The sequence below is a fragment of the Phalacrocorax carbo genome, chromosome 3, assembly GCF_963921805.1.
Source record: "Phalacrocorax carbo chromosome 3, bPhaCar2.1, whole genome shotgun sequence".
Classification (NCBI taxonomy): Eukaryota; Metazoa; Chordata; class Aves; order Suliformes; family Phalacrocoracidae; genus Phalacrocorax; species Phalacrocorax carbo.
The window spans coordinates 58,982,266-59,008,703 of NC_087515.1; the positions used below are offsets into that span (position 1 = coordinate 58,982,266).

Below are 26,438 nucleotides of genomic sequence, written 5' to 3' on the forward strand. Positions count from 1 at the left end.
TGTTTGAGACATAAACCTAAGTATACCACTTCACATAGATTCTGAAATTATAGCATTCTCTCAGGCAACAAAATCCCTATAAGGATTGATTGGTTCTTGTATTACCCTTCCAGAATAGTAATGGAGTCACAGAACTGACCATATATAAACTGGAACAATGGTCAAGCTAAAAGATCTGGAATTTCATTAGTTAATAGGCACAGCAAGGGATGTGAGACCTTCTTCCACCCAGTGTAATTTATTTCATGCTCTTGTGTAAAATCTTTGTATCTCTACTTTGAACGTATTTTCTATGTGTAAAGTGCAAATGAGTCTCAAAGGACTGTGGTGTTGAGAATATAGCAGTAAAATACCACATCTTATTGGCAAACCCAGTTATGAGAGTGAAAAAAAATGAAAATTATGTCAAAACTCTGGAATATTTTTTAACAGATCTTCTGTTAAATATACAACATAAAAAATCCATTAATATACACTAAGTAATAATCATTTAATAACTTCTTGCTTGGGATTTTTCATTCAATTATTACAAAATTACTATCACAAATATTAATATTATTTTATTACTATTTCAACCAGGTCAAAAATAGAATTAAAGCCTCATTTATTGATAAAGTATTCAGTACTACACAGAAACTTTTTAAAGTTTTATTAAAAAGCATTATATTAGATTTTCCTATGTAACTAACAATTTACATTAAAGCATTGCATTTTGAAGGGGCATTGTGCATACTTTTCTTTTTATCAACAACATTTTGAACTTGGATAAGCACTGTTAACACACTTCCAAATAAAGTGAAACCTCAAAGTATAGTCCTTTTCTTAAAGTTCATATTCTACCTTTGAGCAATATTAAAGATGATAGTGCAGTAAATGTTCTCAAAACAAATGCAAAATAATTCAACAGTGCTAGAAATTGGCTCCATTTTTAGGTTCCTAATGCCTAGTAAAATCAATAGCAAACAGGTGTATAAATGCATTTAAATTCTTATCCTTCATTTAATACAAAATACATAGCATAATAATTTTCAACTTACCCTGGAAGAAACTCTGTCCCATGCTTGCTTCACCATAGCTTGATCCAGTGATAATTTACCATCTTTCCTGAATGACTGGGTTACAAGTTCAATCTGTTTCCTTTTTACCTCATATTGTACTCTGAAATGCTTAAATGACTGTGCAAAGAGAAAATCAAATCAATGCAGTACAGAGCCAAAGAATGAAATTCTTCAACATTTATGGAGTACTACAACCTATGACAACTTTGTACTGATGGAAGTCCTAATCCTTCCCAAAGGGGAGTAGAAGTACACTTGTATATTTACACTAAAATGCATTTTATTACAGGTTTTAATAAACTATAGAATCCTCCAGGGAAATATAGGTAGGACTTTTGTATTTCCCTTCAGTCATCAGATCCCTGAACCCTAAATGAAAGGAAATAATCATTGATCAGATAAACTCGCAAATGGATGAAATGCTACTTGGGACAGACAGGGGCTGCTTTTAGAGAACAAATAAACTTCACGAAGAAAATTTAGGCCAAATTTATATTGCTGATTTGGACATTAACCTTTGAGAGAGGGGTTAAAAAAAGAAGCTCTAAGCCCTGTCCTCTCCACCTGTCAACTCATCCAGCCTTCGGTCATACCTCCCATCTGAGCTATAACACGGAGGATCTGGAAGGACTGTACAGACACATGCTCACTTCTAACTAGGACAGTCCTTCTTCACACTGCTAGAAAAAGCTCTGTGTTAGGCAAACCATCTGTGCACTGTTCTGCGTAGCAAAGCTGGAACTGACAGTTTGTGTCCCTATTTCTTTAAACTACAGTATATGGACTTGCATATATACAGATTGAATAGAATACTGCAGTACGTGTTACACATAATGATGACAATAATGTGTTATCATACAATATTTTCCCTACCGCTTACCTGGTATTTCTCCTGTAAGCTTGTTTCTGCCACCTGTGCTCGGGCTAAGTCTCTTTCAAATTGTTCTGCCCACACTTTTAGGTCTCTCAGCATCAGTCTGTCTTCCCTCTATGATTCAGTACAACCACACACACAAAACCATTGCAGCCTATTAGTAGAGGTGTCAAATATAGACCAGAAATTAACATCTCTCTAGCAAGTCAAGGCCATTAGCTGTGCTGAAAACCAATGGAACATCCAATGGGCCCAATTCTATCATCACTTATCTTCATATAGTCTAACTGAAAAGCACTTCCTGAGTATAAGAGAACTCAGCTTCTAGACATGAATCTTACAGTGGTGAAATCACAACAATCTGGGACATTGCAGTGTCAGAGATATTACCTGCAGTTCTCATCTGATGTTAAATTAACATAAAGTGCTTTAAGTGTACCTCAACATCTAATTTTAGTCTTCCACATATTTGCAGTCAATTTTCAGTAAAAGTTAATTGAGCTGAGACAGGAGAGGATTTTATCATCTTTTACCAACATTTTATTATCTCATCTGCTATTGCTGAAAAAAAAAAGTTATTTTCTGAGTGACTTCAGGGCAATCCTTGACACCAAGCTCTAAGTTCAGAAGTTGGCAAAATATTTTGATAGAGAATGTTTTAACAAGGAAAATGAAAAGAAAGAAAGAAAACCCAATTGTACTCAGTTTATTTTCCTTCCATGGCTTTGAAGAACAGTATATTTGTTTTACAGTTTTGCTTTACCACTTCAGCCTGTCGTGGCACTGGTGCTTTGCAAGGCTGCAAAATTCTCTGCAGAAATCAGTGTCTGGGCAGTGAATAGAAAAATACTCACAGGAAATTTCAGATCTGTGAGTGTGTTATATGAGAAGGTTAGCAGACAACAGAAAGTTTTTTGTGCACTGTCGAAGCAGGCTAATCAAGTAGGATGCATGTGTCTGTCTCAGATTTCTAACCAATGTGCTGGCTGTTAGTCAGAAGCTACTCTTTGAAACCAAAGAAGCCATATTACTGTAAAATTTGCCAGAAACAGATCTATTACACAAAATAAATGCAACACCACTTCATATGAGTTAATCACCTAAAATTAGTGATTAAGTTTCAAGCACTACATGAGAGAAGAAAAATTGAGCCATGTGATGAAAAAGAATAGCCACTGACTGTGTTTAAGAAACAATGTACTTCTGAGAAAAGATCCTAGCCTTGGAAAGGAGCCAGTTATCGTTACTTTCTTTGAAAGCTGCCTCAAGTATGTAAAATATATAAAAAGTATAAAAAGTATTAAAAAAGTATATAAAATATAACTTCCCTTAATAATTTTAAAAGCATAGAGCTATTGCTTCATTTCAGCTGAGGAAAGGACAGGATCCTCAAATATGAAAGTCACCCCGCTTTGATGTATTTCTACTAGTTCTCTTACTGGTCCTCTACTCAAAACAGTGGTAGTTGGTTGGACAGAATTTGCACTACAGATTTTGCAAATATCACAGGTATTATATCTGTTAACTTGCTAAGTAAATTTGTAGCTGGGTTCCAGCACGTGACATTATAGCAGCTGTGCTGGAACAACGCTCATTATAGCTCATGCTCCTGTCTTCTGACACTCGCCAAAAGCTCGCACCTGAGAAACAGTATAGGGCACATGTGACACTTCCCTGCTCTACGTATTTGTAATGCTGGGATTTCCTTGACTGTGCAGTGTTCCAAGAAGCCAAAACTTCCAGTGCTTCCAACTTCTGAAATAATTTAAATATAGAGAAGGATAATGAAATTCCTACTCTTCTAGTCTGATAGTTGGCTCTGTGTGTGGAAATATAGCATCAAGACTCTTTGAGATAAACAGCAAAGCCAGGACTACCCCGCTATGAGCAGAAGAATACAAGAGAGAATTCTTAACTCATTCAGCCATCAAAAGAAAGGACTTTGGTATTAAATGTACTCTATTCATTAGAAGTTATAACTTCAGCAAGACTATTGAGATCTCTATTACAACTTAGCTGTCAGCTCCGTTAAGGTAATACTAAACTATGCATCTGAAGGGATTGAAAGTCCTCTAACAATCCTACTAACTGAATCTTTAAGTAAGATATTCTTGAAGTCAGGAAGAGAATAAGTGTATCACAATGTTGTGTATATTACTTTTAGTTCACACTAAAATTCAGTTTTCTAAAACATTGGCTTTTACTCCTCTATGGCTCTCTTTCTTATTGCGGAGAAGCCTCTCCTCAATGCAAATCTTCGCAAGAACAGCATCTCTGTTGCTGCAACTGTTTATACAGCAATGTGCAAAATAGGCATTTTGCAAGATTCCTGTCATCATAGATTAAAAATTTAATAATGGCTAAAACTTTCTCTGACCAAATCTTTTTGAAATAGGAAGGATATCACTGGTATCAAGAACACCTCTATGGTACCTGAAGATAAAGAACACAGGAACAGCTGCACGTCTCTCAACTCACACACCATTTCTCTGACATTCAGTGAACAGATAAAGTTAACAGGTAGCATTGAGTCTTCTGTGATTTTTTTTTTTTTTGATAAGTTAGATTATTATTTGTTAACTTTAATTGCAGAAGATTTAGGTGTTTTAGTAAGCACCTAACTGAATGATGTTAAAGACATTGTATAACAATACATAATAAGCATTTTATTTATTCATATGTTTTCTCCGGTTTCCAGTTCAGTGCACCACTTATCACCTGAAAACTTGTTTCGGTGGTCCTTGGTTGATACAAAAGCATTTTAAAGTCTCGGATTGGGTAAGTGACATAAAAGAATCACTTTCTTAGACACCAAGGCACCTGCCACTAACCTCCCCCAGGTTTAATGAGCTATCACTCTTAAAACAAGACTTTCATTGTTGCCTAGTGGTTTTTACTCTTAGGAAAAAAATATCAAAAGGATATTCTTGCAGATATGTCAACTATCTACTGAAGCCTGCACATCTGAAGTAGCATACAGATCAGAACATAAACTATCACAGAAAACTTCTCTAGGATAATTATAACTATTTGTGCTTTCCCCAGCGTAAGGATCATTGATCTCTGATCACATTTGTTTCAATTTATCTAAGCCATTATGGCTTATTTTCTGAGTGCTAATTCCAAACAACATTTTAAAGTACTAATTTATCCTGACACCATTCTATGAATATTCACTGTTTTGCAGAGATGAACAGAACCAGAGCACTCAATTGCCAAAGGACATCAAATAAGGTAATTAGAGAAAAGTGTTTATGAGTTCCAATATGATAAGGGGGTACAATTTAAATTTGCATGAAAGTTTTCAGCCCAGACTCAAAGTCAAAACATTATTTTAATAACTGATATGCCAGAGTTAATTTGAAAATTACATAATACAGAATACTTTGGTATTTCAAGAGCTAAAAATACACATCTGTGTTTCATGGGAAATTTAATTATGGAGTGGAAAAGGAGTACTTTGTTGGGTCCTCTAATATGTAATTATACACCAGGTGAACTCTCAGGCACAGGCAGGATAGAATTTTCAAATATGAACTTCTAAATCTAAAAAAGTAAGTCACCTGTTTTTCAGGGATGTTGAACTATTTTACTGCTTATGCGCTGAGAATATCAAGTCCCTTTAAAATTTTTATACATTAATTCAATTAATTATGCTATTCCTTTTGAAAACTGGCTTGTATATGTGTGTTACTGGAGGTATATGTGTCTATGTGTTACTGAAACACTTTCACTGACAACGGTATCACAGATTCATGGTGAATGCTGAGCCAAGCATCATCTTCAGGGATGAGCTATTAATGCCTCTCTGTTACAGTAAGTCACTGGAAGAGCTCAGAAAGTTATTTTTGCAGTTGCTGCTCAGGAAGTTCCTCTCACATCGGGGAACTTTGTTGGCATAAAGATATTGGAGATGACAGGATGATCTTCTGAATTACTTCCTCATCAGATCACAAGAAGTGAAAGACACTACACCAGGAATACTTTAAAGGAAAGCGCTTCCTCTAGAGTTAAATTTATACCAAGATAAAGAAACTGACAGCGCTTTTACCTCTTTAAATCTTCACTAGCTTAAGCAGCAATGCACTGGGGCTGTGTAAGGCTAAGAATGTACAACAAAGGACCCATTAAAGCTGCCCAAACTTGCTTGAATGGATTGAGAAAATGGGAATAATTGTGCTATCAGTATTAATCTTCATTTCGACACATATCACTAGTTAGATATACATAATATGAGATGAACCCTTGATCATACTTACCTGAAAATAACCTACTGCTTATATATTAAAAAACCTAACAAACCACGCATTAAAAATGAGTGTGGAACCAAGGTAATTAACTGGATCAGGTAAAACTATAAACACTATTGACTGACTGCAGTGACACCTGTTATTTGTTTCAGTCTTCCAGCTTCACTTCTGAATGTTCATTTCAAATAGTCCATGTTAGATTTCTGAACTTCTCTCAGATAATATTAGACAATTATAAATATCTAAATGTCCAAGATGATTAAAAAAGTATAGTTTTAAAAACATCATAATCTATGTGAAAAAAAGGAGCAGTGCATATCATGCAATTACACATGAATGCTCTCTCCTTCTAACACACAATCCACATACATCACTTGCACAATCATATATACAATCTCGTATCTACTGTATAAACCTAAAGACATACAAAAATATCCATCTAAAATGACATTAGATGAGTAGAAACGCTGATCTATATTTTTTTTTCAAGTTTATATCTATACTTAAGAAGACCGAAGGCGTAGTCTGAGATTTGGTATAGGAAAGTTGACTTGCTTTACTATAATACTTCTCTGAAATTATATGCAAAATTAAGCATTAAGCTGTTAGAGTCAGCTCATGTAAGAAGGTAGACTTAGACTCATTATGTTCATCTGTTTGCTTTTTGGAAAGATTAACATAAGGCTAGCAAACCAATGTACACAAAACCACCCAAAATCTAAGGTCAAGTAAGTGCAGGACAAGAACAGATAACAGGCATGAAAGGTCCAATTCAAGCAATTCTTCTGAAGCATATTACCCTTACCTTAAATTTCATAAAAGAAATGACAAAAGTTGGCATTGCTTGAAGCTCCTAGCAATATGAAACAAATGGGAAAACAAGAAGAAGAAGAAGGAAAAAACAACAACAAAAAAGAAGCAAACAAAATAAAGCAAAGCAGGCAGAAAGTCCAGAGAGAACAATAAAAGAGCCACACGTGTACAAATACAGGTTATACTTAAAATATTATCAAGTTCACGTGTCTGTATCCTATCTAGTGAAGTAGTTTTCATATTAGATCTGATTTCCAGATTATTAGACTCTACATGATTTATTTTTATCTGCAAAAGTAGTTACTTACCTTAGAGTAACTGTGATTCCTTGAGATGTGTTGACTACACAAGTTCACATATGTGCATAGCTGGTCCATGCATAAGATATTAGATCCCTTTAATTCTGTAAATGCACATGCGAATAGCTGTTCCCTCTGACCACAAATAAGGGACAAGCTTCAATCGTTACTCCATTTCTTCTTTTAAAGAAGAAGTTACAAACTGAGCATTGAATCAGGAGGGAAGATGAATAGGAATTTGTGTGGACAACACATCTTGAGGAAACACAGAGGCAGCTGAATTGGCTGGAGGGCAGGGGGAGAAGGTTAGAAACCCTCTCTGCCCTCCCCTGCCCCCATCAAAAACCACCCAGGGACACTCCATTCTGAAGTAGGTTCCTTCTAACTAAATGTAGGCATCTGCAACTGAGATAGATAGTCACTCTTTCCGTCCTTTTTGACAGATAGAAAAACACAGTTGAATCTAGCATCCACTGCCCAACTCTTCTCATTCTACAACTGGCACTTAACACAGGTCAGATGGAATACACCCTAAAAGTGCTTAATTTTGGAAAGCAAGAAATTAAGGGTACCCCAGGAATTTAAGGGATAAGAGACTTATAAGGTTCTCTCTCCCATGGTACCTGGATTATACCATTCTGTGACATGTATTTCCTTATACTGGACAGACTAGACATAGACAGAAAGGCTAAGATTAGGGGGTTTATACCAGTCACAAAAATATAAAACATGTCTGGATTTCTTTCTAATCAACTGCCAACAACTTTTTATCTATTATTATCTAAAGCAAGGATTCATCTGAGGTAGATTTAACTCTGTTCAAATGCTAGACAACGGGAACTTCCAGAAGACAGTTAATTTAGGACACCATCTTAAGAAAGATGCCATCTGGAAAAGCGCCTATCTCTTGCTGATTACAGGTGGAGTTTAAGTACCTAGCTTTTTGATTCTTAAACATGGATGAATCCTGTCCTAAATAACAAAACTAAGCAAATAATGTAAAATTCCTAAGGAAAGCTTTATGATGGACATGGATACTCCGGGTCAGTAAGAGGGAAGAAAGAGGCAACAGATACTGTTCTACCTTGTACTTTTAGTTATGGTGATCACAAGGGCATCCAATTCACTTACGTGGTTTCCGCAAAATGCAAAAGGGCTATTTTAAAACAAACCAATCTTACACATTTGGTCTGATCTTGCATATGTTTGTATACCTAGAACAGAATCTGTGGACAACACTTCTTGGAAAAGAATAAATGAACTTTCAACGTAAATGATTATACAGTCACCTAAATAGCTCATATCTGATCCACTGCCAATTCTGTGCACTGAGAAAAGAAGTACTCTCTCCTTTAATTTTTTTCCAGTCCATTAATTTAGCAAGATGAGTATTAGGCTACCATGGGTGCAGAAAGGGGTTTAAAAAAGAGACTTAAAATGGCACGTGTGGTCAAGAAAGTCAGTTGCCATACTATGACTCCAAGCAGTTACTTCTATCAAAAAAGATTTCCCTTAAATTTGCAAAGAGATAAGTTCATGAATGGTTCCTTAAGTACTAAAGAAAATAGTTTTTTTCTCTTATAAAGAGAATCCACTTTTCTATTTTGTAAAGGAGTTTAAATCTCTATTCTTATATGATGCATTTAGAAAAAAGCATTCCCCTTGCATTGCAAGAAGACCCCTACTGTCACTGTTTCATTTAAAAAAATCTTAAATATATCAACTATGCTCTTAAATATTATCAAAGAATTGCAGAATCACAGAATGGTTGAGGTTGAAAGGGGTCTTTCAAGGTCATCTGGTCCAAACCCCCTCCTCAAGCAGAGACTTCTAGAGCCAGTTGCCCAGGTCCACACCCAGATGGTTTTTTAATACCTCTAATGATGGAGACACCTCCCTAGGCAACCTGTGCCAGTGCTCAGTTACCCTCCCAGTGAAAAAGTGTTTCCTGATGTTCAGAGGGAACCTCCTGTGTTTCAGTTTGTGCCCATTGCCTCTGGTCCTGCCACTGGGCACCACTGAGAAAAGCCTGGCTCTGCCATCTTTGCAACCTCCCTTCAGGTATTTCATAGAATGTCCTGAGTTGGAAGGGACCCACAGGGATCACCAAGTCCAACTCTTGTCCCTGCACAGGACAACCCCAAATTTACACCATATCTCTGAGGGTGTTGTCCAAGTGCTTCATGAAGTCAGGCTTGGTGCCATGACTACACCTTTATATTTATACAGATTGATAAGGTCCTCCTGAACCTTTTCTTCTCCAGGCTGAACAGTCCCAGCTCTCTTAGCCTCTCCTCACAGGAGAGCTGCTCCAGGCCCTTCATCGTCCCTGTGGCTCTTTGTTGAACTCTCTCCAATATGTCCAGGTCTCTTGCACTGAGGAGCAGAGCTGGGCACAGTGGTCCAAGTATGTCCTCACCTGCTGGCAACCTCCCTTGACCTTGACACTATCAATTTAGATCTGCTGTTGTGACAGTATTACTTAACCTGGTGATTTAAATGATCCTTTGCCTAATTTTCACCAAAACATATGCAATTAAGAATTTGAGCTAAAAGATGTGAAAGCACTTGGTAAAAACAAAAACAAAATATATTTGATTATGAAACGTTTGACACAGATATATATTTTTTTCAATTTTCCCTTCAAATACTGTATAAATAAGGAATACAATACTTATGTCTGTATGTTTTTAAACAGCATTGTTGGATTTTTAGCACTAGATTTCTCCGTAAGTATCATGGAATACGAACGACACTGTTGTTTTGCCAAGGATTATCTTGGATATCTTGTTTCATCTAGGTATCCTGCAGTCAACAGGAACAACTGCATTAACTCCTGGCTCCTTCCCCCTTCCCCTCCAGACCCATGTAAACTAAGGCCCTAACATTTGTTGGAATTTGTATATGATAGTCTGTCAAACCTATCATTATGATTTTCTTGAGAACAGATCAAATATCTTAATATGCATGTTCTGAGTATAAGAAATTTGATTATGTGTTGACAAATTCTTCTTGAAAAGTCATAAGTGAAACATCTAGGTGCAAAATAAGCTTCTCTCTGTGATATTGGACAAAAATACAAAAGTTTATAGTAATAGAAGACCAAAGTGTGCCAAAAGTTTAGCCATTTGAGAACTGATATCTATCCAGTCCCAAATAGATGAAAGCACTGTGTTGTTTTTTCTATGTATTTCACTGCTTCAGGGCCAGCGACTGCTTGGGGTCCTGGACTTTTTGTGCATTGCTTACTGGCCTGGATCCATCCAGATCTCTTTCCCATCAACCTATCATATGCCACGAGGTTATCACTTTGTACCAGGACCAGAGGTGAGTGAATTGGAAGTTATGGTGGACGGGAATAGGGAACAAGGTATAGAATGGACATAGGTGCCTAATAGGCATGAGAATTTCTGCAGAGGTGGATTAGCAGAATTTGTGTCAGAAAAAATTGAGGGCTGTATCGCTGTTCTTGACTGGACACTCTGCTGGAGTTTGCCTGAAACTGCCAGGCGCTCCATCAGAGGTGCGAGAAGGAATATCTTTCTTCCTCAGGGAAACAAAAAATGATGACATCAGAAATTTAGTGCAATGTCAAACTCTTACTTTCTTCTCAGTTTCTAGGAGTTACTGATTTCTGCAGTGTGGCATGCAGGGGACCAGTGGTTCTACCAAAATTCACCTGGGTTGCTACTGGAATATCTTAGCAATATCTAGGAAGAGGAAGCAGTCTTGAGTTAAGCTTGTCAAACAGATGAATATGTGTTGTTTCACTTCCTAGTAATTCCCTGGGAATTCTGGAGGCAACTGAGTAGTTTCCCTTTCACAGCTCATGCGCTGTCATCTCTGTGGGTATAGCCAGAGGCAGGCAGAGCATAGAGTGGCTGAGACCAGCATTCTCCTGCATTATCTCTGCATAAAGCTCAGGAGAAGATGGCGAGGCTGTTCCTCAAAATCCAACCCCAGCACAGTCAGCCAACCTGGCTGAGGCTGTTGGCAGCAGAAACTGCATTGTGTGCCATGGTGTGGAGACAACGGGACTGCCTTAGCCTGCTACAGGCCACAGCATGAGGCTTCTGTGCTCACTCGCTCTGCTTCAGCAGCCCCATTGCTCAGTGAGAGGCTGCGATGTCAGCACACATATGTCCTCAGACCCACGTTGCAGCAAGGAAAATGAAAAATTCCAGTGCTCAGGCACTGGAGCCACACATAGTCATGAGGAAGTAGTTTCACTCCTTTCAAAGCTCTTCTATAGCTCTGTAGGGAATGCAAAGAAACACAAATAAAAAGTGCTTCCTCTTTCTCTCTTGCTGTGTCTGAGCAGATTGTCTCAGCAGTGTTTCCTGTGTTTGCCATGAAGAAAGCAAATGATCAGGATTAGAAAGTGAGTCATGATCACTTGGCATCACTGAGTATAGCCATTCTAGTGCAAAGCCAATGCACTAGAGTATACACGAAACAAAAAACCAAGAAAAAAACATGACTGAAAACAATTCCCTAAAGCAAATAGTCGAAAATCACTGTGCAGTAGAGAGAAACCTCTGTCAAAATTGTAAGTGCCCCCTAAGCCTAAAAGCCAAAAGACTACACCTAAGCAACCTCTTGGACTATTCTTCCTCTTATCCAGAGACCCAGTGGGATAGAAACAGAAGTGATGCATTGCTTCAGGTAACAAAGTATTGCAACCTCATTGATGTTATGCTTGAAAGCCTCTTAGGGAACTTCAGGATCCATTGGTTTGCTACTATCTACAATAACTGGCTCCTGCTGCTTAACATAGGAAAATCTTTGCAGGATCACCATTCGATTTTCTCCATCTACCAGTAAATATCTGCAACACTGGTTCCTTTACTCTCAGCTAATCTTTTTCTTTTTTTTTTTTTTTAATTGTGCTTGCTTTTCATTTGAACTGCTCATAAAAATGAAACATAATAAAATATAAGAGATCTATGAAATGTATTTATAAAGCCCCCTCATGGTGAACCAATGCGTATAGTTATGCAAGAGAAACTTACATCATTGTCCTGCACATCAGTCACTGTATGATGAGGATCAGGATAGTACTTCAAAAACTGGGTTACATAGGTCATGACAGACTTTTCGTCTGGTTTGTCAACATCCACATCTAGACAAGTATAGAACACAGGAAATAAATTTTTAGCTGAATGCTAAAATGCTGCTTAAATATCTAAGCACATAGCACATCTGATTTAACCTATGCAAAGAGTTCAAACTTTTTTCAAATATGCCTTAGGTACCTTCTGGATCAAGGAGCCTTGGGATTCCTAGTTCTGCTTCTGCGAGTGTGAAGGCTTCTTCCAGGTTTTCTCTGTTTGACCTTCCCCTCACTTTCTCCATGTCCACTAAATCTGGGCGGATGGCATGAATAACAGAATGAAATGCAACACCGCTCCTCCAACTTTGTCCAAAATCTTTGATTTCAATTCCAACTTGCCTAAAGAATATGAAAGAAAAAAAAGTGACTTGCAAAAATATCAGGACTATATGAAATATGGGAGGAGACAGGATGCTCCACCCAGTGGCTACCCACCATTAAAGCTAAACCACCTGTTGCTCCTGCAGTGCTACTCAGGTCAACTACAGCTCCATCCATCCACAGCATAAATTAATTTTGCCTATCAAAATCCAAGAGTTTTTTGTCATATACATACTGCACTTGTCTCCAGTGGGCTTACTAGTGGCAACAAGCCAATGGTATTTTGAACAAATGAAGTGCACCAAGGTTCTCAACGTTCTTGTACAACACACACACAGTATGTGGATGTACACAGCTCCAGTCACTATTCCCTCCCTCACTATAAAGCAATTCATATCTCCCTTCATTATTAACTACTGCAGTTCAGTTAGGAACATCAGTATCATATATATATAAAAAAGACTGCATTAATCTGTTATCTTTTAAAATGAAAGCATGATCAGTGACATCACTGTTGTTCAGGTGAAAATATAACACATAAATTTCTTTCTGTTCTTACCAAAAGCATGAGTGATACTATAATCTCATACACTTACACGTCCACTAAAAAATAAACTCAAGTGATCAAGAACTAGCAAAATACAACGAGAGAGTAATCAGAACTGAATCACACTTCTGACTGCTTCTTTTAAATGTAATTCTGAAAGGTCTGGTGGTTCACAGACTGCAAGGCTGTTTTTTACTTTGAGCATGCAAACTTGCTTTGAGGACACGCTTAGACACCAAGGTAGTCTTGCCATCGGGAGGTTCGCAGCAAGAGTAACTCTGAATGAAGGCTTCATTCACAGTTCACTGTGGCCAGTGAAACACTTCACTAACTTTCATTAGCTAGCCCTTACAAATTACAATGTAAAGCAGGGTTAGGCAAAGTGTACCATCCTTCCTCCAGGCTTTGTTCAACGCATTTCACCTACTCTTCCCCATAATGTTGACAGTTTCATTTATGAACCTCTTTCTTTGTATTTTGCTTATTTACTTGTCTGGAAATTGCAGCTGACCACTTCAGTTGCCTGTCTCTTACTGACAACAGTGCAATAGGAAGAATGCCAAATTAGACTGTGTTGCGCTACCCATTTATTGGAGAACTGGAGACCGTATCTTTACAACTATATTTATTTTCTCTGAGGCATCGTTTCATAACTGGTGATTTCTCCTCCACATACTGCACATGACTGATCTCTTCAAATAGCAGTGATTCCTTAATTTGAACAAATAAATCCATTCTATTCTTTTACATATTTGATTTTTATTTTCTTATTGTGGAAGCCATCAAACTACTACTGTATCTTTGATCTAATTTATGCTTTTTTTTTTAAGCCTTTTTGGAAACAGAGCACATGTGGAATAATTACACCAAATAAAGAAGAAAATGAAGTTAACAAAAGATAACAGGAAATTACTCCAAAATATCTTGGATTAAAAAGAATGAAAATTGAGGGCATTTTTTGTAGTAGTATATCCCTTGTATCACAAAACTGAAGAAGGATATTTTTCATCACCTGCCTTTCAACAGCAAGTGCCAGAATTTAGTGCTCCTACAAGCTCTGTCACTGAGGAATGCTAAATCGGTGTGGGACTTGTATTGTTACATAGAGTGTTTTGGCAGTACGACTAAGGTATTGTCATTTAGACATCTAATTCCCCTTTCAGTTCTCATTCTGTCAAAGAATCCCATTCAGAAACTATAAAGTATGATTGCATGTAAAATTAATATAAATCATTATTTATTACTTGCTTGTTGTATTGTGGTAACATTTAGCAGCCTCAGTTGCCAAAAAGAATATGATCACAGGGAAGTGCTATATAAATACAGAGCGAAAGGACAACCCCTGACCAAGAGAGTTTAGAATCTGAGGAAGAAGTTTGCACTTAAAATAGAAATTCAGCTCATTTGTAGGTTACTTACTTTGCTGCTGTGTACTGTATCCATTTTAACAAAGCCTTCCTGGCACTTCCTTGGACCTTGGTTACCACCTTCCGTTTGCTTGGGGGACTTGCAGTTTCTGAACTGACAACACTCTCCACAGAAGAAGCGCTGCTCGACAATGACTGCAGCTGTGGGAGGTTGCTGGTAAGCTCTTCAATCTGTGGGGAAAAATGTTAATGGACTGTTTGTAGATAGTCTACTTAATTCTCACCAGTTTTTTAAATAATTTCCTAATACAACTGACAAAGTTGGGCAGAGCTATAACTAACCTGCTGTGTTTTATTTAACTGTACATTAAGGTAGCTTCAAAAATGCTAATGTATGTGCCCAGATGATGGTCTTAATTTCAGAAATACAAAACATCTAGCAATCATTGACTTTCTTGACATCCTACTACTAGAACAATATGCAGGTGTGTCATGTTTATCTTTTTATCACCATTGAAGTAGGAAATAATAGCTCACATTTAGCTTGAATTCAAATTATAAAACAATCCACTAATTTCAGGGGAGGCTCGTTCAATTAAAGAATCAAAGTGACCTCAATGACCTCGTCTGGATAGTTCTTTATTTACCATTGTACTGTTCTGGCACAAATTCAATTGCAGCTTTGCTTAGAGGTACCTTGTGAAGGAATAGTGAATGTACTGCAGGAAAAGTGCATTAGCAGTGCTTGCTGAGGGTGTACGGCAGTTATTTGCATCATGCCTTCTATCAAATGAAGAGCATTAACTTGACTCTTATCTGAACATTAAGTTGACTAACAATTTGCTTCTTTAACATGAAAAAGTTATATCCAGAGGATGTTTCAAGATTTTCTGTGCTGTCTACTGAAAAACCAAAGTTCGGACACATCACAGAATGAGTCTGCCATAATGAGAACCACAGCTCTCATGCATTTCTGCTTTCATTCATGTTAAAATTATGTATCTGCCTGCGGCAACTAAAGAAAAGGTCAAAAACTGACCCAAGTAAAACTGATGCAGAGAACTAGAGTTTCAGTAATTCTGAGAAGCATAATTTTCACCGTTCATCTCAATAGGCTATAAATTAAAATAAAAATGTTAATATCATTCTGGCTAACTTCTCCTCTGAGAAGGAGATCTGAATCGTTGAGGAGTTGTATTGGTTGGTGCTTAGGAGAACAGTGTCCCTGAGACATGAAACTTACATCACGAGAACCAAAGCTGAAGAACTCCATAAAGAAGAGCAACAAAATCAGTTGGGTTTTTAAATTGTTTCACAGTGATTCATTTTTTTAACCCATATGGACAGGATTTAGAAAACCATTTTTCCCTCCCACCTAACTTCACAGAATGCAAATAATTCCTCCCTACAAATTCGAACCCCTCTCAGTCTACACCACTCACAGCTAAATTTTGTCCTTGCAAATACCAGCATCTCCCAGTGAAATCAGCATGTTTACATGTATGGTTTGAAAATAATTACTGTCTGACATCAAACGCACTGGAATTAGGCGTACAGCATAATCACCACTGAGGGTGCTAAAGGTATTTGTACCAAGAACCCACAGTTCTATTCTTTCCTCTGTTGCTCTGTTATAGTCTTCAGTGAAAGTGGAAGAATATGTTCCAGTGATGAAGGAACTCCATTCTAGGCTCAGACCAGTCTATTCCAAAGACGTATCTAATTTTACTCGATGTGAAGCACCCCTACCATCAACTGTTGCTTTATTCAGGATCAGATCCTCAGCTAATTTAAAGTAACTTAGCTATGGTGAAAGACTGAAACTACACCAGTTCCTATGGAATGATGACCTGAACCGTTATTTGAGCAAGCTGCACTGAAATATAAAAAATGTAGTACCTGAAAATACAAAATTATGGTCCACACCAAGCCAAGCACAATAGAAGGCCTGCCATCAGCAATATCAGTTGAGTTGATGTTGACAAGTTTAATCTATATAGGAAAGAAAATGTCTTATTACCACACACAAGGAATTATAACAGTTATGAAACACATTTCAAATAGGTTTTATAATGCATTTTTAAAATAAAATAACAAGTGTCTTAATTAAAAAAATAACATTGGTGCAATGTCACTTTTTAGACAAGAATAGATATAGGTAAAGAAAGATTTTTAAGGCCATTGCATGCTATTATTTGTAGAAAAAATATTTAATTTCAAGCAGAAAAAACAATCAAATAATAATAAAAATTACATAGAACCATTGTACAAACCGGAGATCCTCTGTATATGGACTAGCATGAAAAGCAAAGGGAAAAAGATTATACAAAAAGAAGTTTTAAATGATAAATTATTAGGTAAATGCATTAATTTAATTTTATAATGCAAAGAAAGCATATTTTTGGCACATTTTAAAACACAATTATAAGGAAAGCAAATTAAATAATAACAGATTTTAAGTCATGCAGGGGTTTCTTGCTATAGTTCTAACAGATTTGAAATGGAAAGAGAAAAGTGAGTTCAAGAATAAACAAGAAAAGGAAAAGGAGGGGGAGAAAGCATAAAAGAAAGATAAGGGGAAAAAAGAATGCCACAGTTCTCCAGTAGAGACCCTTTTATTGTAAATGATTTTACCACCACTGATTAAGACTCCCTTGGAAGACAAACCTGACTATAGGCCTTTAAAATAAGAAAACAGTTGGAAAAATTAGTTGTCTGAGGTCACTGAAGTTTTTCAACAGAAACAGGAACAGATTCCATGACTCAATTCCCAAATGCTAATCCATAGTCTGAATAAAGTATCACCCTAAAATAAGTTCATAATATAAAAGGCACTAAAGGAGGGGATAAAGAGTATATCATAAAGAAATTAACAGATAGATAATGCTTAAGAAAATGGAAAAAAACAGGCAGTATTGGAAAATTAGCAAATATGTTAATAAATATTTCCTCAGCAAAATTGAGAGTCTGCCATCACTCATGTTGTAGATATGAAGGGCTGCTTAAGTGTTCATGCACCACAATCTTGTTCATAGACAAAGGTTAAGAAAAAAACTTTGAGAATAGGTTAAAGAAAAGCTGGAGAATGACTTTACGTGACCTAATTTGTCTCCCCAAAACAGAGAAAAGACTGCAGTTCTCTGAATCAGCAGCTGGAAACCCACCAGATAGTGTCAAGAGCAAACAAACGGTTGTTGTTCAGGGCTGTGGACGTCTTTCCAGAATTAAAACTCCACAGGCTGCTTGGGAAAAGGTAGATGAGAAATCCCCACAGGCTATATTTCCAATCCTCCCCACCAAGATTTCTGACAAACTGGGAAAATTGACATTACTTGCTTCTCTACCAGTCAGTAAGGAAAATTTTCTATTACCTACCTAAAGAAAAATATACCAAGAATCTCATTGTCTCAGCTGGACCAATTCCAACAAAACTTTTTCTTTTTCTAGATAGCGAGGTTTTTTCTTATACATATTACAGATCAAAAGATTTATAGGGACTCAGCTAAAGCTTCTGGTTAGGCTGCAGTTCACAGAAGCATAGCCCATCTAGTCTAGTTATTGTGTTACCTCTGTCTTATACTCCATTAAAATGGATCTAAAACTACAAAACAAACTTTTCAGAACCATGAAAAAAACCAGTCTGGTTCAGAGTGATATCTGTTAATTGCCAGCTGCATTTTGCAGTATAATAGGAGTATCTTCAGGAGTCTGTCTGGACAGTGAAAATAGGAAGTTGATTAAACATGTAATAAACTTTACTTATAGGAGAGGCCATGGAGGAAGGAGACCCTGTCGGCACTCCCCAAAGCACTGTGCACAGCCACCCATCTCCCTTTGTCCACCTTTGAGTACAGACCAGGGACTGCACTCAGCTACTGAAGAGGCATTCGTTGTCTGAACAGCATCCCCACCTCCTCTGGGAGGAAAAAAGTGACACACTGGATAGATGCATCCTTCAGCCTGCATTCAACCTAGAGACCACCTGCTAATGCACACCAGTCTAACTGACACACTCTCTATTTCCAGATTCCTCTAGAAGAAAATCTGGCATATTGATACAAAGTACATACAAAAATAACCAAGAAAAGTCCAGACAAAAATACTCAGATATTGCAAGCAGAAGCATGGTACTCCATTTTTGGCAATCTACCTTGATGCTCAGCAGGGTTGGTTATCTTTTAGGCTCTGTATAGAAACTGAAGACTGCTTACATAGCTCCAATTTTGAAGAATAAGAAGAGGTAGGTGGATACAAATCATACACTTAAGGAAAGAAAGAAAAAAATAAGGAAAAAAACAGGACTAAGTGCTACCAAACGTACCCGTCTTCCTTCTAGAAACTTAAGAGCTGTGCCAATGTTGGCAACCCAGTGAATTCTCTTCAGCTGACGTCCCTGCTCACAGGGCTTAAAGAGAAAAAACAGTGTAAACCCCAATTACATTTATGCCAATTTGCTGCAAAAAAATGAAGTTCCAGATTATTATAAATGCCTATGTACATAACTTAGTCTGATTTACATGTTAAAATGTTCCTTGGAACAGTCAAATTTCATTTTTGCATATATTAACAGGGAGCACCGACAGATAGAGGGGATGTAACTGTGATAGTTCTATTATAAAAAAGTTATAATAACTCAGGATCAGCTCAGGATGCAAGCTGTCAGCTTCAGCCCATAAACTTCATCAAATCAGAGAACTGTTTTTCTTACGTAAAATAAACTACTTCTCTTTTTATACACACACACACATATACATATATTTGAGACAGGGCAACATTCCTTTAGTGAGATATTTTTGCTTGCAAAGACGTCAAGGTGGTTGGTTTTTTTTTTTTAAAAAAAAAATCAGTCTTCAGTGAAGACATTTTACCCAGAGCATTTTTATCCAGTCTTTCTAATACCTCATTGGTGATAACAAAACCAACTATCACAAACCCTCATTTAACAATGAATTTTGCTGAACTTCAGACCTGTAGGCTAAAAAAAGAATTCTTTGAATAAAATCAAGAACACATCCTAGGCTTCCAATACTCTACAGTGGAATTAAGTTCCCCGCTGAATCTTATATTGTAATGCAAATATACCACTACTATCATTTAAGTTCATGTTCATAAATTTACAAATGGATTTAAAAAAAGCCTGCTATAGATTCTGAAATTCCTCTTGCAGTTACTACTGAATATCATATTCTGCTTTATATGACCTTTAAATCAACCAGACATTATTCTGGTTTTGTGATATCTCTTGCCTTTCACCAATTAATGTAGGCAGGTTACAATCCAATGAAGTTCACTATAACAGGTGCCATCACTAAAATTCTTTTCCGTTTTACTACTACTGTTTTGCCACAAGAGGGAGACTTTCTGTCTTAGACGAGCGAAACCAGAAATAGGTATATTTCAACAGAACAGAAACACACTGGAAAGTATAGCTTTTTTCCCGTCTTACAGGAAAATCACTCTTGCAGTCTGAATTACTACCTAATTTTGGGTATCACCTGCAATAAAACAGAGGTGAAATATGAAAAAGGGACGAAAGTATGACACCTGCCAATTGCCAGCATGTGAGGAAACAGGTAATGCTGAACCCTAGAGCAAGGTGAATGACTGACTGTTGCCCTACTCTTTCAGATGCTGCCACCCAGTCTGCGAGCTGGTTTGGAGTGAGAGCCCTTGGCATAAAACCCTTTCATTTTCCTCCCACGTCACAGGCACAAAACTAGCCTGGCTCCCATGACACAGTCTATTTGCCATGTACACACTGTGGCCTCTGTACAAAACTTGGCTGTGAAAAAGCCATTTGGCATCAGTTAAGGTTCTTTACAGTAGCAAAGCAGTTGTCAAGGTAAATGGATATAAGACCCAATGAAATTTGAGGGGCTCACAATATTTTTTCCAGAGAGAAAGCCATACATTTAACAAGAAAAGACTGCCATGATTTCTTCAAGACATATAGGAGTCTCTTACAGTTTAGACCTTGTTTGTGTCATAGCAGTAACAGCCAGATGGACTGCAAAGACTAATGTAATACAAATAAGCAATTTTTTATGAACTAGTAAGATAAAATCAATAGAAAATGCATAAAATCAAGAATGTCGGTCTATAATAATTTTTTTTTTTTTGGTGTTGTAACCAGATAGCCCACTCTGTGAATAAACTTATTTTGCTATGTAGCAGTCAGGTTTTTTACGGTATTCAAATATAGAAACATATTAGAAAATTATATCCTAGAGAAGTTATGCAACTATCATATGTATTCACAAGGAAGGAAGTTCTTACCAGCTTCTGCCCTGAAAGAACCTCCAAAAGGGCAATAAGCATTACTCCATCTTTGATATCTTCAAACAGATCATTCACCAGCAAGGGAGGATTGCGCTGAAAGGGGAGAAGACTTCAGATATTATAAAGGCTCACCAGCATTACATCCTACCTCTCTTCCCTTCAAACGGAACGACAAAGAATGGCTGGTCCCATTCTTTATGTTTTATAATGTTTATTATCAATGTATCCTTTAACTGCTGCTTTGCCACCATATTGTTTAACTATTTAACATTTCTGGAGCAGGACTGTAACACTAGATGTTTTCTGCCACTAATGATACAAAAGAAAAACCACCTGCTCCGGAAAACAAGCAAAGAAACTCACCAACAACTGCCTGTGAGTCCATAAAATACACATAAGTTATGGATGTACTACTACAGTCACATTTCAATCTATCATCATATTTTGCCTAGTGTTAAGTGCCACAGAAGCTTCACACCTCAGTCTGAGAAATACAAGAAGCTGTATGAAGGAAAGATCCCTAAAGCGGTGTGTTTGGTTGAGCAACGCTGCTACTTTCTCACAGCTGACAGTTGTTACACTAAGTTGTCGTATTTTCTCTCCTCTCCTCCAGGCCTTGCAGGCTTCCAGTGCTGTTAGCACTATGTCAGCTTCTACTTAAAGACAAATTGCTTAACATATGTCTTTACATTTGCAAACACAACAATGATAATACTGAAAAATCTGTAAACAGATAATGTTTTAGGAATTTTGCATAACAACATCACTTCATTAAACTCTTCCTTCTTAAATACATCCCAGTTTGCAGTACTATGGCTCTTAGCTGGTCAGTACTTTAATGATCACAAAAATCTTAGACACAAAAAGCTTTAACCTGGTCCAGCTGAAAAAAATGAAATAAACACCCTCTAGCTTCCATGAGCTTGTCAGCATTCACATAATTCTAGTATTTATACCTGCTAATTCACTAAAATCACAATCAGACTACAAAATTCTTGAAACTAGTTTAGGTTTAATAATTTACTTTTGGGGTACTTTTGAAAAAAAGACGAATGTACAACAACTTGATCTATTATTTCTGTTCTGTAGAAACACAGATTTGAAAACATGGACCTAACAAATGAAACACTGCTCTTGAAAAGGTAGAAATGCTATAAGAAATCAGGAGAAAGCAAAGGTTTCTACTTCTCAAAATCAAAACACCCCATCTTCATTGTTCAGCTTGGATGAACTAATATTTCAATGAGACATAACTTTGGCATAAAGTGGAAAAAGAACTCCTCTGCTGAGAGAAGACTTCATCTGAGATTTTATGTGCTCTAACAGCCACAATAATAAAAGAGCCTATTTTCTCGTGTATATAAAATAAAGCAATATTACAACTCATTAGGAGGGTATATTTAATCATAGTCCTTTTTTATTTCCTAGCAATGCAGTAGATAATGGATCATGTTCTTCCATAACATAACACCACAGAAATCAATGGAGCTAAGAGGTCACTGAAGATTAATTTGTCCCAGTCTTGCGTCACAGGCAGTTGACATAAATGCAATTAATTTTCCTCACCTTCTATGTTATCATTTCATATTTGAAGTTCGGAGCAGCTTTGGTTTCATCAGTATTTCCGCATGATATAATACTGAAGAATTTTGTGCTAAAATAATTCAGCAAAAAAGACAAGAGGATCATAGGAGCTGACATCCTAATCCAACAGGAGGTGAAGGCCTAAAAAAATTTCACCACCTATCTAACTATGCCCCAGTAGTGAGGTTTGTCTCTTGAAGCTCAATCTACAGTTATGAAGAGAGACATGTTCTTATAAAGGATGACTTAGGATACATTTAAATTGAAGGGAAAATGCGATTTATGGTGCCTCACAACCCTGATGCCTATAACATGCCTGTCAGATGACAAGTTTGAGTGCAACACAGCTCGCTTCCAGCTTGAGTGGTTTGCTCTCCTTACTCTCAAATCAGGAGGCCAGAATTTGCCTCATCCCAACACAAAGTTAAAAGTCATCTGGCATTCATATGCAAACCAAGTCTGGGAAGCACCTCTGGTTTCCACAGTGCATAGCTCCACCCTGTAGATATAACCTCTGATCGCCCAGGTCCAGCTCTTGCTCTGAATCACCCTTCACTGGTCCCTCCTCACTGACAGTAGTTACAAAACCCAGATTTGCACCCTATCTGAGGCATGGTACTAAGGCAAGGCAGTAGAAGTATCCCTGAAGATGTCATCCAAGTAAATTAACGCCTACAGTGCTTTCCTTTCGACACAAATCAAATATTGGTTTGGGGGAAACTAGGGGAAGTATGATAAAGCATTGAATAAGATGAGAAGAGACAAAGAAACCATCAAATGACTTACACCAAAGTGAGTAAGACCTACTGCTCTAAAGTGTGAGAATCATGATTGTTTATAAATCAGCAGGCTGAAATGTACTTTTTGTTGCTGGAAGGTTGCACAACTACAAACACTGCCAGTGTTTAGCAGCACATACCACCTACCTTAACATCAGTAAAACAGGAACAGAAGGCAGGTACAACAGCTGTGTCACAAGATCTCCTTTTGAGACTCCTCTAATTGGAAAATTACTTAATTATACAGCCTGCCAAAAACGTTTTGCATATTATGCTTAATAATATAATATTTTTCACTACCCTGAAGATGTTAACATCTAATTACAAGGAGGTAAGACCCTCATTGTGCTTCAAAAGTCACTTTTTTTTTCCTACTCTGGACGCATAGCATAGAATTTACCCTATTATTATGAATCCAGTCTCTCTCAGAAGTACTGAATAAGCTATATTTCTAGTGTCATATATAGAAGAATAGCTTCTTCTTTTACATAAAGATTCCATAGATACCAATCTTATTCTCCACGCTGATACAATTCAGGAAGAAATACATACAACTAGCTGATACTGAGAAGTTCATACACCCTTATTTATTGTATATGGACCACGCACAGGGTGGCTCAAGCCGCTTGACTGTAGCTTGTGGATCCAGGCAGATCCTCTACTGAGATTAACACAATATCTTCTGTTGGAATGGATAAATACCTGCTCCTTGGCTGCATATATAATGTCAAATGAAATGGAAGAAAAAAGTGAAGTTGTACACTGCTTACTTATTAGCTTCCAGAAAAGAAAAGGTTTTTTTAAAGCTGTATTCAGTTAAAATCTATTGAATACTTTTTATTCTAGAGACTCAAGACAACTCAAAACCTATTCACTTAGTTCCCTTAATGCACTGCCAAAATACTAACTGTAAATCAGTAAAAGCAGGGAAAGAAAACTAACTTAAAATTTTGTAATCTTAAATGTGTTGAATGTGCTCCAGATTTTGGCTTCTTGCATGTAAATGTATAGCTCTAGCAATGCAATGAACTGCAATGATCCTAATATACTGTATTTTGAATGTTGGAAAGCCTGTGCAAAGAATTTAATGAAGTCACTCAAATGAGGAAAAAAGAACATTTAAAAAGTACATGAAGTAACCTCTCAAAATCCTATAATATAAAAGAAAAGCTGTTATTTATAAACTTCTCGATCAACATTTTTTGGGAGAACTCTGAATATACATTGATGAACAACTGGACATTAAATCTACAACTTGTGAGGTCTACACTAAGATTTCAGATGCCTTAGTATTTGACTTTGTTTTTTCATAAGCTTCTTCAAGAAAGCAAATAGCAAATACTAACTATATGCTACATACTACATTGCATGTATCCTATTAAACACTCATTTATTGCAGTATATGCAATCACAGTAGTGTAGTTTATAGTGACAATGACATTTAGGAATAGTCATGTCACAAAGAGGGTGGCACGCACAGTACAAGTAAATTCATGTGCTCTGTAGGAGGAATATGAATTAATTGGGAATGGATCTTAAAGGTTAACGAACCAGATTTTTCCCATATTAAATACTTATTTAAATAACTATATTTAGAATTGATTACAAATGGGAACGGATGAGGAAATGCTTTGCTTAAACTTGTTGCTCTTATGAACTTACCTAATTTGCTGTAGCATTCAGGAAATATTCTGAATTATTTAAAGAACTGAATGTCATTACAAATGAAAAGTATTTGACTGACAAGCCTCAAAAAAAGAGATTTATAATAGACATAGACCTGCAATCTCTAGACATTCCTCCTCTGACACAGTAAAATAAGTTTTGTAAAATCCAAACCTCAGATATTGAACCAACATATATTTGCTAAGCTTCGCTCTTCTATTCCAACAGTTTTTCTTGCTTTTCATTTCTCATTTGCATCTTTGCTACGGGAGTGTTTTCCTCACTCCCTGTACTTAGCTTCTGTAATTAATAAATCGTACCATATAAACAACAGTATCTGCATCATAATGTATGCCAGTGCAAATATTGGAAAATACCTTTGCTACACTAATTTTCAAATAATGTTTCAAAAACTGCTGAAAAAAAGGTGTGAAAACCTATCCACATGCACAAACAGGAACAAATTTGTGTAGCTACTGAATTTGTCTCTGCAGGGAAATACATGTGGGAAAAACAGAAAGGAGAATGTAAAATTTAAGAGTCACTCTGTAATATTGCTGGCCCGCCCCTCAGCCCCAATTTAATTCCTAAATCCCTAAGTACGTAGGTTTTCATGTTCCTTGCTGTTAATGACTATTCTTATGACTAAAGTCTGAGGGACTCAGCCCTAAGATTTATATGATTAGTTTCATCACACAAATTAATTTAGTGTTCACTGTTTAACATCAGAGGTTATGTGCAATGCTAGTGAAAACGTACAGTGACTGTTGGAGCAGAAAACTGCCAGTCAGATTTTCCTCATCATGCAGTCAGGATGGACATTAACTTAAATTTCTTCAGTGTCAGTGACCAAGACACTGGGAGCTCTTTTTTTTTTCCCATTTGAAAAAGGCAAAAAGACACAGAATTACTTAGTTAATTGATGAAAATTGATGTGGTTCTTGTATGAAGACCAAGTTACATTCTAAGAACAAACTACCGTTGCTGACAGCATTGTGTGTGAGAGCTGTAAATCTTGATATACCCATTTCTTTTTCTTCCTCTTTGCTACAAAACATATTGTTTTGCAATTTCAAGAGCCTTAATGTAAGGTCTAATGCCCAAGTTTAATTCAGCATTATGAAAACATTGTGTAAGTATAATTTAAAAATGTTCACCCACCCTTAGTTTTATTTTTACTTGATATCCATGCTCTGCTTTTGCTTATTGGTGTATGCAACATTTCAATGGAAATACCAAATGGAGAATAATTCCTTTCAGTATGTATTTGTTGTTTAGTCTATTTGGTGAGCTTACGACAATACTTTGGTGAGTACAAATACAGAAGTTATCCCTACATCTAGGAAAAATATGTTATTTGATTAGGTTAAACCAATTTACAGTCTGTATTCCAAAGCTCTGAAACTACTGTTTCCCAACATTTTCACCAAAGATGAAAATGCCTTTTATTATTGCCTTTCACCAAAGGCGATAAAAGGTATATGCCTCT

At 36.8% G+C, this 26,438-nt stretch overlaps 1 protein-coding gene across 1 annotated transcript in view; it reads right to left on the reverse strand.

The window, feature by feature from the left end:
• SYNE1 (spectrin repeat containing nuclear envelope protein 1) overlaps positions 1 to 26,438 on the reverse strand; it is a 310,687-nt gene that overhangs the window by 223,802 nt on the left and 60,447 nt on the right. Inside the window, exons 4-11 of the mRNA XM_064447054.1 lie at positions 20,919 to 21,014; positions 18,964 to 19,047; positions 16,542 to 16,634; positions 14,695 to 14,873; positions 12,550 to 12,746; positions 12,307 to 12,416; positions 1,939 to 2,046; positions 1,038 to 1,175 (exon numbers count right to left, since the gene is read on the reverse strand). Of these exons, the coding sequence (XP_064303124.1) occupies positions 1,038 to 1,175; positions 1,939 to 2,046; positions 12,307 to 12,416; positions 12,550 to 12,746; positions 14,695 to 14,873; positions 16,542 to 16,634; positions 18,964 to 19,047; positions 20,919 to 21,014 (1,005 nt within the window). The remainder of the gene's footprint in view (positions 1 to 1,037; positions 1,176 to 1,938; positions 2,047 to 12,306; positions 12,417 to 12,549; positions 12,747 to 14,694; positions 14,874 to 16,541; positions 16,635 to 18,963; positions 19,048 to 20,918; positions 21,015 to 26,438) is intronic.